The sequence below is a fragment of the Schistocerca cancellata genome, chromosome 6, assembly GCF_023864275.1.
Source record: "Schistocerca cancellata isolate TAMUIC-IGC-003103 chromosome 6, iqSchCanc2.1, whole genome shotgun sequence".
Classification (NCBI taxonomy): Eukaryota; Metazoa; Arthropoda; class Insecta; order Orthoptera; family Acrididae; genus Schistocerca; species Schistocerca cancellata.
This window is the reverse complement of record NC_064631.1, coordinates 243,399,275-243,415,826: the sequence shown is the minus strand read 5'-3', so window position 1 is coordinate 243,415,826 and position 16,552 is coordinate 243,399,275. Positions and strand designations below refer to the sequence as shown.

General features: G+C 41.3%; 1 protein-coding gene across 1 annotated transcript in view; it reads left to right on the top strand.

Moving 5' to 3' along the window:
- The window catches only part of LOC126190852 (anoctamin-8), a 191,448-nt gene that overhangs the window by 28,459 nt on the left and 146,437 nt on the right, over nucleotides 1–16,552 (top strand). The window contains exon 5 of the mRNA XM_049931440.1: nucleotides 11,335–11,451. Coding sequence (XP_049787397.1) covers nucleotides 11,335–11,451 — 117 coding nt within the window. The remainder of the gene's footprint in view (nucleotides 1–11,334; nucleotides 11,452–16,552) is intronic.

Genomic DNA, 16,552 nt, shown 5'->3' with positions numbered 1-16,552 from the left:
AAAAAGAAGGTGTCAAAAAAGAAAAGTGCTGTCTGATATGAAAGATGATGTAATGATGCTGTCAGATATGTATAATACCACCAAATCTGAAAATGCAAAATCTTTGTAAGTAAGATGGAGAAATGATTATAAAAAAGCAGTTACTGAAGTGAAAAAGTCACACAATGCCCACCGTATTGAGACTTCTAACAATAAATGCATTGCTGCTTGGAATCTCATAAATGGTGTTTGCAAAGAATCACATAAGGTCAAAAACAGTATCTCTCCATAAGAGTTTAATGATTACTTTATTAAAGGAAGTAAGCAATGGCATCAGTAAACGTGATACAAGTCCATCAGAACTCTTAGGAAAAAATTATCATGTGACGTCCTACAATAATCATCTCACTTTCACTGTGGTTACTCCTAGGACTGTATTAAAAACAGTAAGGAACTTTGTCATCAGATAGTGCTGGTATTTATGACATGTCTTGCAGTTGCTGAAGAAAGTCATTGATTTCATTGTTTATCCACTGACTCACTGCATAAATAAATGTTTATCAGAGGCATACTTTCTAACAGGCATACTTTGTAGAGGAGCTGAAATTATCTATGGTGGTTCCTGTGTATAAAAAGGGTGACAAAAAGAACTCTGCAAGTTTGAGACAATTATCAATAGTTCCAGTCATGGCAAAAGTAATAGAATACATCATTTACCATCAGTTGTCTTCATATTTTGAAAAACTTGGAATATAATGTCACACAGTATAGAGTTAGAAAAAAATTGTCAGTAGTAGATGCAAGAGACTATGTAATTAAATATGTTCTTAAATTGTTTGAGGAGAACGGATTTGCTCATGCCACTTTCTGTGACCTGAGTAAAGCATTTGACTGTGTAGGACATGACACACTTCTACAGAAACTCCATTTTTATGGCATCAGGGACATCAGCCTAAAACTACTAAAGTCTTCAGAATGCGATTTTCACTCTGCAGTGGTGTGTGGGCTGATATGAAACTTCCTGGCAGATTAAAACTGACTCGAACTCGGGACCTTTGCCTTTCACGGGCAGGAGAGCTTCTGTAAAGTTTGGAAGGTAGGAGACAAGGTACTGGCAAAAGTAAAGCTGTGAGGACGGGACGTGAGTCGTGCTTGGGTAGCTCATTTGGTAGAGCACTTGCCAGCAAAAGGCAAAGATCCCGAGTTCGAGTCTCAGTCCGGCACACAGTTTTAATCTGCCAGGAAGTCTTATCTCCAAAACTGGAGGCAAGTTGTGCGTACTGGCAAAGAAAAGTCTACCAAGAAACAAACTAAGGTGGGAGTTCCGCTGGGATACATGTTAGGACCATTTTTGTTTTTGGTAATGATCAATGTTTTTACAGTGTTATTTGTAGATGACATTACCTTCCTAAACTAAAACAATGATCTAAATAAGTTAAAAGATTCTGCAGACAGTACACTTGCCCCAACAGATAATACACTTGCCCCAACGTCATATTGGTTCAGGTCAAATGTATTTGTCCTGAATTACAATAAAACACAAAAAATGGAATTTAGTCTAAAGGACAAAATTCCTTTTAACGATCCCTGTTATATAAAGTTCTTGGGGTTATACTTAGATGATAAATTGTCCTGTGAGCAATGCGTAAAAAACGTTAGTGTTGAATTGTCCAGATTAATTTGATTATTAAGATGTCTTATGAAATGTCTACAAGAAACTTATGTTAGAACATCTTATTTTGCACTATTTCAAAGTACTTTGTCATATGGACTTGCGCTCTGGGGAAACTCAAGTCATGTTCAAGACATTACTTCTGCAGAAGAAAGCAATCAGAGTCATTACATGTACTCAGCATAAAGCACATTGTAAACCCTTGTCCTTTGATTGTAAAATAATGACTGTTATAAATATTTATATATACTGAGTGTTAACATATACAAAAAGAATCTACATGAAGTAAAATGTAGAAATAATATTCATGGTCACAACATGAGAAATACCATAGATTATCAAAGTCAATCAATAACTATGAGCTAGTGGGCTAGATCACATAACTAATGAGGAGGTATTGAATAGAATTGGAGAGAAGAGAAATTTGTGGCAGAACTTGACTAGAAGAAGGGATCGGTTGGTAGGGTGTATTCTGAGGCACCAAGGGATCACCAATTTAATATTGGAGGGCAGCGTGGAGGGTAAACATCGTAGAGGGAGACCAAGAAATGAATACACTAAACAGATTTGGATGGATGTAAGTTGCAGTAGGTACTGGGAGATGAAGAACCTTGCACAGGATAGAGTAGCATGGACAGCTGCATCAAACCAGTCTCTGGACTGAAGACCACGACAACAACAGTGGGCCACAAACTATTTAATAAGCTTCCGCAGATGGTACAAGACCTTTCAGAGCATGACTTTAGGAAAACATTAAATAAATGGCTTGTTGCCAACCCCTTCTATGAATTAAAAGAATTTTTTGACTGCATCAAGGAATTGTAAGCTAATAGCTGACACAGCCAAACAGTTCTAATTATCTTACCTTATCACAGAAGGAAAAGATATCAGATGGGAATTGCCTTGTGAATCAACTTGTGCACTAATGAAAAACTTATGCACCTAAGGTTAACAGAATACTTCGTGATTTTAATAGCAAATTACATTTGTATGTACAATCCATCATCCTTAAAATCAGTGGGCCCTTGAAAGAACTGGATCTTATGTTTTATATCAGCAATGTCAGTATCAACAGCTTACTTGCAGCTATAGTTTAAAGTACACAAAATACAACATATAAATGGAAAACATGATTGAGAACCTAATATGCAAACTTGACTGAGTGCAGTGTATGTGTAATATTCAGTGAAAGAGTACATCACTGAAATCATGTGGCTCCCTTTTTGGATAAGGTCACTGTGAGAATACATACAAGCTGTCACTGTTGCTGTGCTGCATAGCCCAATCTCTAGTTTCCATTTTTATGGGGTGAGTAAATTAGCTAGTGCTAGAACTCTGTGAGGGCAGGTTTTATCCTAGATAAGGAATATCCTCTCACTCCTCTATCCCATTGTGTGGGTGATGTAAAAGTCTTTCACGTCCCTGAACTGTATGTTTAGGTATGCCTGTAGAAATACTGTTGTATGTTAATGCCACAGCTTGGCCTTTCATTGTCAAGAAAATTGTTCGATCATCTTGGGCCCTGTCATCCACCTAACATTACGTACATCCATACACAAATTTCTCTGTTTTACAAGTGTTTTTATTTTTCCACAAGTAATAGAGTAAATTTAAATGTAATAGCACACTAGTATCTAAACTAATTTGTGTAGATAACCTAATTAGTGTTGAGATTTAAAGATGGCTCTAACTAAATAACTGCTCAGGATTTTTTTGTGTGTTGCATTGTTACTGGAATAATTGATTAAGGTCACTGCTTAGTTAACAAAAAGATGATGAAAATAGGAGGAACAGGATGGGTGGTGGAAAATAAGTTGTAGTTAAATTATCCAGAGGGAACTGGGGAATGGAAAATGTAGCAGATGAACAGATATTTATTTGCATTTATAAAAGAAAATCAAATTTTAAAAAATACATAAAGTAGGAACAATAATCTTCTGTAGTAGGAACCTTTCTTGTTGCATCATCATCATCATCATAATATCTCATGTATTCCTTTTCTAGTTTTGTGGATGGCGTTATTGATCCACAATACAACAGTTTCACTTTGACCTTATGCCCAGTGTAGTGTAGCAGCTTGACGTGGCATTGAATCAACAAGTCATTAGAAGTCCTCTTCAGAAATATCAAGCCATGCTGCCTATATAGCTATCCATAATTGCGGACATATTGCTGGTGCAGGATTTCCCAATTATGTCTCATAAATGTTTGATGGTGGCCATAACATTTGCTTGAACTGTCCAGAATGTTTTTCAAACCAATCGTGAACAATTGGGGCCCCTGTTCCCCCCCTTCAGGTCCGGGGGTAAGAACAGGCCCGAGGTTTTTCTGCCTGTCATAATAGGTGACTAAAAGGAGTTTCACAGGTTTCTGCCTTCATGTGATAGTCCCCTGTTGGGTTTGACCTTCATCCTTCAAAATTTTCCCAAAGAGTGAGCCAATTGGGGAAGAGCACCTTACATGGTGCATCATGTCCATCGTGCCTTGAGATCTTTAGCCTGCTTTCCATCGCCACATTTCAGTCCCACTCATTCTCCATGCACTATGCAGTGTCGGTTTCTGCATCAATGATGACCACGGACTTCTTTGCACCTGATATCCAGCACAGTAGCCAGTCCATTGTGGTGGGGCCGCCATGTACCCTGTTGGTTGTAGCCCCCTGACCACATAGGGGTCTCTCTGCTGATGCTTGTGCTGTTAACTCCCCACATATACCAAGGGGTAGATGCCCATCCCCCTGGGGCATTGAGACTCCCAGCAATGACCATCCTGCCAGGTGGCCTTTGCTGTGGCTGGGTGGCGCCTGGGGGAGGGCCCCTGGTCGGAGTGGGTGGCATCGGGGCGGATGACACGCGATGAAGCATAGTCCATCATCTCTTGCTGGTTGTGAAACACCAGCGACCTCTAAGCGTTCACGAGCTCAATTCATCACACAGGAGTATGACCCCAAATCGTTCCCCTCCCTGAGCATACTATGGGAGGAATGTCAGGCTAAGGATGGTAGCGTATTTTATTTGCTCCGGAACCTTGTATGTTTGAGAGCTGATGGGGAATCTTTCATTCCATGAAGCCTCAGTTTTTTGTGGAGCATTTGGAGGGCAAGTTTGAGGAGGTGGAGGGCTTGTCCAAAATGTGCTCTGGGTCAGTCTTGATAAAAACAGCATCCTCAGCCCAGTCATGGACGTTACTTGCTTGTGACAAGCTGGGGGATGTTTCTGTGACCATCACGCCCCATAAGAGCTTAAATATTCTCCAGGGTATCATATTTCACAGGGACCTTCTTTTGCAGTCCGATGATGAGCTGCGTGCCAGTTTAGTGTGTCGAGGTGTACATTTCGTCCTGCGTGTCCACTAGGGTCCGAGGGATAATCAGGTTGTCATCGGTGCCTTCATCTTGACCTTTGTGGGTGATACATTGCCCGAGAAGGTCGAGGTGATGGTCTTCCGCTGTGATGTAAAGCCCTATATCCCTCCCCCAATGCAGTGCTCTAAGTGCTGTAAGTTCAACCATATGTCATCCTGCTATACTTCCAGCGTCACATGTTGATATTGCAGATGCCCATCACATCCCAATAATTCATGTGTCCCGCCTCCTATCTGTGTCAACTGCAGAGAGCACCATTCGCCTTGCTAGGCAGACTGCAGGATTCTCCAGAAAGAAAGGAAAATCACGTAGCACAAGGCCCTGGAGCGACTGACCTACACTGAGGCTAAGAGAAAATTTGAACGCGTACATCCTGTATGTATGACATCATCTTATGCCGCTGCTGCAACAGTTCTGGCACCGTCAGCTCCGCCAACCTGTCACACTTCAGAGCCGGAAGACTACACCTGCCTCCTTGACAGTGGGCAGCACTTCCCTCGCTGTTGCTCCCGCACCACCTACTTCAGGCGCAACACCCGCCACCCCCCAACCATTGGGGATGTCCATCCCTACTTCTAAACTGGAGAAGCATAAGTCTTCTTCAGCTTCTCTCGCTAGGAAGGGGTTCCTTGGGTCACTCCCTTCCCATGTTTCTGCTGGTGGGAAAGATGACACCCACCAGTGGCTGAAGAGCTCAAAAGCAGCTGGCTGTAGGGCTTTATGTTCATCCTCACTGAGCCAGTTAAGTCCTCCCAGCCCGGGAAACCCAAGGAGCACCAAGAGAAATCAAAAAAGAAAACCCCTAATACCAAGGAAATTGTGGTGGCATCCACACCACTGCTACCTACAAGCTCTACTTCTGAGGATGGGATGGAGATTCTGGCGTCCGCTGAGGACCTGGATCTCGCCAGCCTCTCAGACACAATGGATATACAATGCTTAGGCAAAAAGTCAGTGGCAACAGGTGACCCTGAGGCGTAAACTGCCTCATTGAGTGTTCCGTGCCTTCCCGGTCTCACGATGATGTCATCCTCCAGTGGAATTGCGGCAGTTTTTCCACTGCCTGGCTGAACTACAGCAGCTTTTCAACTTTACACCTGCTATCTGCATTGCCCTCCAGGAAACCTCGTTACCACCAATGCGGACCCCTGCCCTCTGCGGCTATAAGGGATATTACAGGAACATTAGTGACTATAATTGAGTGTCAGGTGGAGTTTGCTTGTATGTTCTAAACTCAGTCTGTAGAGACACTGTGCCCCTTCAAACCCCTCTTGAAGCTGTGGCTGTCAGAATAAGGATGAAGCAGGTAATAACAGTCTGCAATGTATATCTTCTTCCAGATGGTGCAATACCCCTAAATGTATTAGCTGCTCTGATGATCAACTCCCTAAACCTTTCTTATTTTTGGGAGATTTTAATGCCCATAACCCCTTGTGGGGTGGCACTGTGCTTACTGGCGGAGGCAGAGATGTCTAAACTTTACTGTCTCAGTTTGATCTCTGCCTCTTATATACTGGGGCCACCACACATTTCAGTGTGGCTCATGGTAATTACTTGACCATTGTTTTATCAATTTGCAGCTCAGGACTTCTCCCATCTATCCACTGGAGAGCACATGACGACTTCTGTGATAGTGACCACTTCCCCATCTTCCTGTCACTGTCAATGGTGTCAGGCCCACGGACGCCTGCCCAGATGGGCTTTAAACAAGGCAGACTTGGAAACTTTCACCTCTGCTGTCACCGTTGGATCTCCTCCACCTGGTAACATCAATGTGATGGTTGAGCAGGTGACTACAACAATTGTTTCTGCGGCAGAAAACGTGATCCCTTGCTCTTTAGGGTGCGCCCGGTGTAAGGCAGTCCCTTGGTGGTTGCCGGAAGTCGCTGAAGCAAATAAGGAGCATCAGCGAGCTCTACAGTGGCATAAGTGGCACACTTCCCTGGAGCACCTCGTAGCCTTTAGACGGCTCCCTGCCCGAATTCACCAAATTATCAGACGATGGAAGCAGGAGCGTTGGTAAAGATATATCTCAACCCTTTGGTGCCATACATCACCTTCCCAAGTCTGGACAAAACTCAAACGTGTTTTTGGGTACCAGTCCCTAACAGGTGTTCCCAGTGCTAACATAAATGGCATGTTATCTACCGACGCAAACGCGATTGCCGAGTACTTTGCCCAAGCATCTGTGTCAGGGAATTACCCCCCAGCCTTTTGCACTCTGAAACAGTGGCTGGAAGGGAAAATCCTCTCATTCACAACATGCCACAGTGAATTCTATAATGACCCATTTACAGAGTGGGAGCTCCTCAGTTCCCGTGCACATTGCCCCGACACAGCTCCAGGGCCTGATTGGATCCACAGCCAGATGATTAAACATCTATCGTCTGACTACAAGTACATATCCTCGTCGTCTTCAGCCGGATCTGGTGCGATGGCGTCTTTCTATTGCAATGGCGGGAGAACGCTTTCATTCTGGTGCTCAACCCTGGTAAAAACCCACTTGATGTGGATAGCTATCGGTCCATCAGCCTCACCAACATTCTTTGTAAGTTGCTGGAACATATGGTGAGTTGGGTTGGGTCCTGGAGTCATGTCGCCTACTGGCTCCATGTCAGGGCAGCTTCCGCCAGGGTCGCTCTACCACTGATAATCTTGTGCCCCTCAAGTCTGCCATCCGAACAGCCTTTTTCAGACGCAGACATCTGGTTGCCATCTTTTTTGTCTTATGTAAAGAATACAACATGACCTGGCGACATCATAACCTTGCCACATTGTATGTGGGGTCTCCAGTGCCTGCTACTGATTTTTATCCAAAACTTCCTGTCGCTCCATACTTTCAATGTCCAAGTTGGTGTCTCCCATAGTTCCATCCATATCGAGAAGAATGGAGTCCTGCAGGGCTCTGTATTGAGCCTATCTCTATTTTTATTAGCCATTAAAGGTCTAGCAGCAGCTGTCGGGCCCTCCGTCTCACCTTCTCTGTAAGCAGACGACTTCTGCATTTCGTACGGCTGCTCCAGTACTGGTGTTGCTGAGTGGCGCCTACAGGGAGCCATTTACAAGGCGTAGTTACGAGCTCTAGCCCATGGCTTCCAGTTTTCCACCGTGAAGACGTGTCGTGCATTTCTGTCGGTGTCGTACCATTCATCCAGAATCAGCACTTTACCTTAATGATCTACTCACTGTAGTGGAGACGTATCACTGCTTAGGTCTGGTTTTCAATGCAAGTTTGACTTGGCTTCCTCATCTTCGTCAGCTTAAATGGAAGTGTTGGTAGTACCTCAGTTCCCTCTGCTGCCTGAGCAACACCAACTGGGGTGCAGATTGATCCATGCTGCTGCAGCTCTACGGAGCCCTTGTTTAATCCTGCCTTGAGTATGGGAGTGTTGTTTATGGTTCAGCGTTGCGTTTGCTTGACCCAATGCACCTCCGCGGAGTTCGACTAGCGACAGGAGCTTTTAGGACGAGTCAAGTGACAACCGTACTGGTGGAGCTGAGTCCCTCCATTGAAGATCAGACGTGCACAAATGCTCACCAGTTACATTGCACGCATTCATAGCTCTCCTGAACATCCTAATTACCATCTTCATTTCCCAACCACGGCGGTTCACCACCTCCCGCGTAGGCGGCCCAGGTCAGGGCTAATGATTGCGGTTCGCATGCTATTGCTTCTGTTTGAACTGGAGTCCTTACCTGTACCATCTCTCCTCGACGTCCATTCACGTACACCTCCGTGGTGTAGCTGTAGGCTGAAGCATCGCCTGGCCCTACTCCGTTAACCCTGCGGGTCTCCGCTGTCACTTCCTCTCGATTCTTGAAGTGTTCCGGGGCTCTGAAGTGGTTTACACCAACAGCTCGATGGCTGATGGTAATGTTGGTTTGTCCACAGAGGCCATATTGAATAGCATTCCTTGCCCGATGGCTGCAGTGTTTTCACTGCCGAACTGGTGGCTCTGTCTTGTGCTCTTGAGCACATACATTCATGCCCTGGGGAATCGTTTCTTCTGTGTACTGACTCCTTGAGCAGCCTACAAGCCATCAACCAGTGCTACCCTTGCCATCCTTTGGTGGCATCCATCCAGGTGTCCATCTATGCCCTGGACCGGTCCCGTTGTTAAGTGGTGTTTGTGTGGACCCCAGGACATGTTGGCATCCTAGGCAACGAACTTGCCGACAGGCTGGCCAAACAGGCTACATGGAACCCGCTTCTGGAGATGGGTATATCTGAACCTGACCTGTGTTCTGATTTACTTCGCAGGGTTTTACAGCTTTAGAAGACGAAATGGCATAACAGTATACAAAAAAAAAACTGTGTGTCATGAAGGAGACTACGAATGTGTGGAAGTCTTCCATGCGGGCCTCTCACAGGGAATCAGTTGTCCTCTGCTGGCTCCACATTGGCCATGCTTGGGTGACCCACAGTTACCTCCTGCACCATGAAGACCCACCTCATTGTCGGTGTGGTGCCCGGTTGACAGTGGCCCATATTCTGGGGCACTGTCCCACTTTGAGAGCCCAGCGATGAAATCTTGGGTTACCGGACTTGGTGCTGCTCATTTTATCCGACAACGCCTCATTAGCTGATTTAGTTTTACGTTTTATTTGTGAGGGTGGGTTTTATCATTTGATCTAAGTTTTAGCGCATGTCCTTTGTCCCTCTGTCCTCCACCCTAGTGCTTTTAGGGTGGAGGTTTTAATGTGTTGCAGAGTGGCTGGCTTTTCCTTTTTATTCTTGTGGTTGGCCAGCCACTATAATCTGCTTTCTTGTTTTACTCCCTTCTGTTTCTAGCATCTCTCTGTTGTTAACTTTTCCTTTTGGTGTTCATTGCCTTTGCTTCGTTCTTGTGCTTTTTCCTTTCTTTCCATTTTGTGCTATATGTCTCGTCTGTTTTAGTCTCATACTTGTGGCAGTGTTTTATTAGGAACAAGGGACCGGTGATCTCGTAGTTTGGTCCCTTCTCCCCTCTTTTAAACCAACGAACCAACCAACCAGTTGGGACCCTGTGACAACGTACATTTTCATCTATAAAAATGACATCAATGTTTGGGAACATGAAGGTCATAAATGGTATCCAAGTAGCCAAATATAACAGTTTCCAGTCAGTGATCGGTTCAGTTGGACCATAGGACCCATTCTGTTCCAAGTAAACACAACCCACACCATTATGGAGCCACCACCAGCTTACACTGTGCCTTGTTGACAACTTGGGTCCATGGCTTCATGGGATCTGAACCACATTTGAACCCAGTCATAAGATCGTACCAGTCATAAGATCTTACCAACGGAAATCAGGACTCGTCTAACAAGGCCATGGTTTTCCAGTCACCTAGGGTCCAGTTGTTATGGTCAAGAGCCCAGGAGAGACTCTGTAGGTGGTGTGCTGTTAGCAAAGCCACTTGCATTGGTTGTCTGCTGTCGTAGCCCATTCACATCAAATTTCGCCAAACTGTCCTGACGGATAGGTTTGTCGTACATCCCAGATTGATTTCTGTGGTTATTTTACAGTTTTCCTTATCTGTTAGCACTGGCAACTCTACGCAAATGCCACTGCTCTTTGGTCATTAATTGAAGGCCATCAGCCACTGCGTTCTGCGGGTGAGAGGTAATGCTGGAAATTTGGTATTCTTGGCACACTTTTGACTCTGTGCATCCCAGAAAAATGAATTCCCTTAAGATTTTCAAAATAGAATATCCCACACGTCTAGGTCCAAACTACCATTCCATGTTCAGAGTTTGTTAATTCCCGTCATGTGGCCATAATCACATTGGAAACTGTTTGATATGAATCACCCAAGTACAAATGACAGCTCCACCAATGCACTGCCCTTTTACACCTTGTGTACACGATACTACTGCCATCTATGTATGCGCGTATCGCTACTCCTGACTTTTATCACCTCAGTGTAAATCTGTTTCCCTGGATGCTCGTGTTGCCTCACTGCCTCCCTTGTTAGGGTGCTGTCCTTTCATGTAGGTACTTCATTTCCTCATAAGACATATTGCCTGAAAAGCAGCCATACCTGACATATTCTAAGCATAGTATCAGTGTAGTCTCGTTCCTGACTATTTTCGTTGACCTCATTGTCCTTTCAGTCTCTCACTGCCTTCCTATTTCCCCACTTTATCATTACTTCTCCCCCTTCAGATAATAATTATCCCCACCCTTTGAGATTTATCTTAGATTTAATTTCAGAGTTCACATAATTAATTTGAAATGGAAGGTATTTATATTAAATATATACATCAGCAACCTTTGCTGAGGATTTAATTGCAGGCAGTTACTAGTTTAAAGTAAAATTAACACTTTTTCTGCAGTGCCAAAATGCTTGTCTGCTGGAATCATCTCCCAAGTCTTCCCACTTCATGATCTTCCATCACTCCAGAAGCTACAGAAGTCATGGGTTCGTGACTTCTTTCGCAAGCAACCTTTGGGTAAGACAAATTTTGTGTCTTGTATTCTATGTCTGATTTATTCTTCTTTGCACATTATTTGAAAACTAGCAAGATTCATGAGTTTAAATAAGCATTACTTCATGATAGGTGACTCATTAAAGTTAGTTTAGAATTATGAAAGTTGTATTTTCTGTTGAATGCAAAATTAATTTATCTTATTGTTATCTAGGATGTAGACAGTTGTCCTATTATTACTGTTATGATAGTGGTAGAATTAACTTCCAAATAATTCATAGCAGTTCATCTGACCAGTAGATGTTACTTTGATATGTTGTTCTCTTGTATAAATGTTCCCTACATGATTGTTTGACATGTAAATGTTTTAGAGAAGTTGAAACCTTGATTGCATGGATGAGTTGAATTGGGCTGCATAGCTTGTGCAGTTTCCTGTTAACGTTAACAGAAGAATCAAAATGACGGTTATGACAGTAAGTTTGTTATATTGTATCAAATTAATCCATCTTTTATAATAGTAAGGGGAAACAACACTTTGAGTTGCAAAGATAGAAGAAGCAGAAGAAACAGTTTTCAAACAGGCTTATGTATTGGGTATAAACTCTAAGCTATCAGTGACATGGACAACCAAAGATCCATGTCTACATAGCAATAGACTGAAACTGTGCACTAAAATATGTCATACCTTTTTTAAATTAGAGCAGGCATTCACTTTTATCATTATGTTCTTTAGTTCAAATACTGTAAGCTGTAAATGCTGAATAACAATTCCACATTCACCTCTAGTCACTGCTGATTTCAGTAATGTTGTAAATAGTTATGATCTCTGGCATAAAGTATAGCGAAACAGTACAAAAGGAGAAAAGTATTTAGCTGGGAGAAATACTTTGTGTGCCCACTCTCTCCTAAATCACTTGAATTCAGGAGACGTGTTGGCTTACTCCACTGCTTCTATACCACTTTTACACCTTTTCCTTGCATTTTTTACTTCTATTCTAAGTGCTCAGTATTCATTATCTTTTAATATTTCAAATTTCTAACACAATCACTCCAACATTTACAGTGGTAGTGCTTTTCTTGTGTATTTACTGATTGCTAACAAACTTTTCAGCAAATTGTGCCCAGTATACTCTGTTTAGTTACTACTGGCCTAGCACACTAGCAGGCAAAGGTCCCGAGTTCTAGTCTTGGTCCAGCACACAGTTTTAACCTGCTAATAAGTTTCATATCAGCGCACACTCCACTGCAGAGTGAAAATCTTATTCTAGCAGGTTTATCTTGTTTGCTGCAGTGAACATAACAGCTTCATCATTGTTGGTTTACATGTGATATTTTTTAATGCTATGATTTTTGACAAAACAGCCAATTGGATTATTTACCAGATGTCATTAGTCTTCTTCACTATACAGCAGTTATTGCATCTTGCTGATGTTTTTCAGTTAGATAGTATTGCACAGTATTCTCTTTGAGAAAAACACTGTTACATTATTGTTTCCTGCTATAGTGCCTGTATTATTGATTCTATCATAATCTCTGTGTTTCACAGTTTTCTAATAGCTGTCAATGTCTCTTCTTCAGACTGCAGAAAGATAAGATATTTTATCTCTCTGTTGGCATTTAAACAAGTGTAGTGGGAACTTCAGAAAATAAGATGAAAGAGTATGTTTCAGAATACAGGAATAAAGCAGAACAGCTTCTTTAGTGGTACAAATGACTCAGTTGCTAACATGAAATTGTATGTACGACAAGACCAAAATAACAACAGACTTGTGTTCTACCACGTGGACAAAAGATAAATGCAGATAGAAAATTTAGGAAGTTAACAAGAATTCATAACACACAATTTCATAAAACAGAACAAAATTATCAGTTGTTTAAGGACACTGCAATAAGTGCTTGTCACTGTGACCATGGCACAGTGGTTAAAAAGGCTTTGGGCTCATATTCAGGAGAGATGAGTTTTCGAATTTCCACCATACTATCCACACTTCATGCGTCTCAAAAATCACTTAAAGTAAATGAGACAGATTGCCTTTAAGGAGATCGTGATTGATTATCTGCACAGTCTTTCTCCACCAGTCATCAGTTGCTAACCAAAGGGCTCCATGAATATATCCTAGCTAAAGAAAATCAGCTGTACAATATAAGCAAGCATCGTGTACCAAATGCAGAATTATGATTAACACTTCTGAATTTCTGATAGAGCAATCAAAACCATGCTGCATTGATATAAGAAATATAATGTTTTGACCTCTGCCTCTCCTACACTGATGAATCCAAAGGGGAAGCTGAAAGTCAAAAGGGAATATAGACCAATAGTAAGATGCCACAGATATCAAATTGTGTGATTAAGAACAAAAGAAGAGCATGGGAAATTGCTTCACTATAATAAAATCTGTATGGAGTACTATGAAGGAAGTGTTACAAAACCAACATAGAAAATAAAAGTGATAATATCAGTGTGTTTGCTGGTATCAGTCCACTTATTGGTTATTATAATTTATTTGTTCTAGGTATGATTTTAGCATGTGATCTGTAAAAAGAGGTTGTAGAAAGAAAATCATAGTTCTCTCTAAGACCAGGCAAAGATAAAAATTTGCTTCTGTTAAGAAATGGAGAAACTTGTTGGGGTGTTATTCTTTAAATTGAATTTAAACAGTGCAAGAAAGATGTGTGTCATTGTGTGGATGTGAAAATTTGTTGTGCAATAATGATAAATTGTGCCCAAAACATAAAAAGACTTGATGTCATCAGTTTTCGCCACCTGATCTCTCTCTTTGTTGGTGTCAGAAAAATTGGAAAGATACCTGAATGATCATTACATAAACAGTTGCATTCCCAGAGATTTTTAGTTTCAGTGGAGCACCCAATGTAATGGGGAAATGCACTTATCAGTTGTGTAATATTTTGTTTGTTGAATACAAGGAAAAAGAGGGTGTTAATTTGAAGCCAAAGGTAAGAAAATAAAATGTGGCAACCTGTTTTGAAAAGTGAGATGAAGCTGAGCAAGGAGAGAATAAGGTAAACAAAGATAAAATGATACAAAAAGGGAATATATTCAGTTATATACTTGTAGATCTCGTGAATGTAAGCAGCATTGTTATGAAGGATTCACTGCTTGGTCACTAAGAGGCAACCAATTTAAAACATTGAAAAACGTAAGTAAGTGATTGATTCAATATGTATTAGTCATTATTTCAACTTCTACATTAAGAATCATCCCTCAAAATTATTTGTCCCATTCTCTGTGGCAGCCGGTAATAATGTGCCAAGGAGTTACAGCAAACTATAAATAGCGCACTAAAGTTATGCCATTGCTCTTCAAATTCAAGTCAGAAATCACACTAAAATAACACCATTTCTTTTTGACTGTGAGCCAGAATTACACCATTTCTCTCTGAATGCATGCTGGTAGGCAAATAAAATGAACAAAAACATGTTTTGTAGCTCTCTCTCCATGGTAACTAGAAACCAGTGTCAAATGCTGAAATGTAGGTCAGCCGTGCTGCAATCAAGCAGGGACACAGCTGTCGGTTTTCAGTTGTGCATGCTGTGATGTCACATCATCCCTTCTGACAGTACGAGAGCTACATTGCTCACAGCACCAATCAGAATTTTTCTTTGAAATTGTGTATGACATATTGTGCAAGCATAGAGTATAAGGGATGTTTGAGGGACGCCTGTAGTAATAGCTCCATGGACAAAGGTTAGCTGCACTGACTGGTAATTTGTTGATCTGGGGGTCGATTCCTAGTGCTACCAACATTTTTTTTAATTTCTTGCAGTGTTAAACAATTAATTATAAAATTTAAAGAGATTTTAACAGTTCAGTGTATGTACATAAGATTAACACATTAACTGCCATGATCCCCGTTTGGGGACCGGATGGTGTTTTTTCCCCATCAGTTGGCAGCAGTGTCTTTGATTTAATGCTGAATAGCTTATAATATTTGACAAGTCTAACTGAAGTGAGTGACAGAGCAGAATCAAAATATTGCGTTTGGTTTCTTGTATAAAGTTGAATAAACCACAAATCAGATGGTAAGTCGTGTATACAAATATCATAATTTTCAACTGTTATTTTTGCATTATTTTTATTATTTCATCAAATGATGCGATCGTATTGTAAATTAGTAGGTTACAGTAGCTACAAATGTTTCTTTGTTCATTTATTATTAGTAAAGTTTGTTTTATTACATGTTTTAAAGCGATATCCATTTGGGGATTGTGGCTGATACGAAGTACTTTCATACAATCACAATCATTGTATCTTATATTTTTCATTTATTTTTAGATATGGGAACCAGAAAGTTCCTCACACTAGCCGAAGTAGAAGATATGATAAATGATCCTAACTTTCTCACCAAGGATAGTGATGGTGTGATAGGTATTGTACAACTTCCCCCTGACAATGTGGGTCATGTTTCCGATGCTGAAGAATTTGATGACGACATTTTGGAACACACTTATCCTAATGATGTTCCTGGTAGGCAATTGCAGTTGCCAATACCGATACAGAACCTCTGGCCAAAAAAGACCCTAGTACTTCATGGCCCAAATGGTCAAAGAAGTTAGACTTGAAAATGGTTAAAATAGTTTCCAATTAGCAAAAAGTTCAGCTTGATTACGAAAAGACATTTGGGCATAATGACGATAAAAACAGAGCTGTGGAACAAGTAACTGCTTTCAAAGGAAAATCAGTGATCGGAATTTTCAAAATGCTATTTGACCAAGAAATAATGAATGTCACTGTCAAAGAAAGTGTTGCATATTCTGCACAGAATAACGGGCATGGATTTACGTATTTGGTAGGCTGTCTTCGAAAATTTGTAGGCTTTTTATGCCTTACAGATTACCATTCTTTGCCTCAGCAGCAAATGTATTGGTGCGAAGATGAAGACTTAAACATTAGAAGTGTCAGAAAATGTTTCTCCATACACAGGTATTTAGAAATTAAGAAAAATTTGCACTTCAATGACAATTCTAAACTGACAGATAATAATTTGGCAATTGCAGATTGCAAGATATGCCCCCTCATTGACAAAATGAATCAAAATTATATGAAGTTTGGTGTGTTTTTCAAGAAGTATAAGCATTGATGAGTAGATGGTCAGATATTATGGGC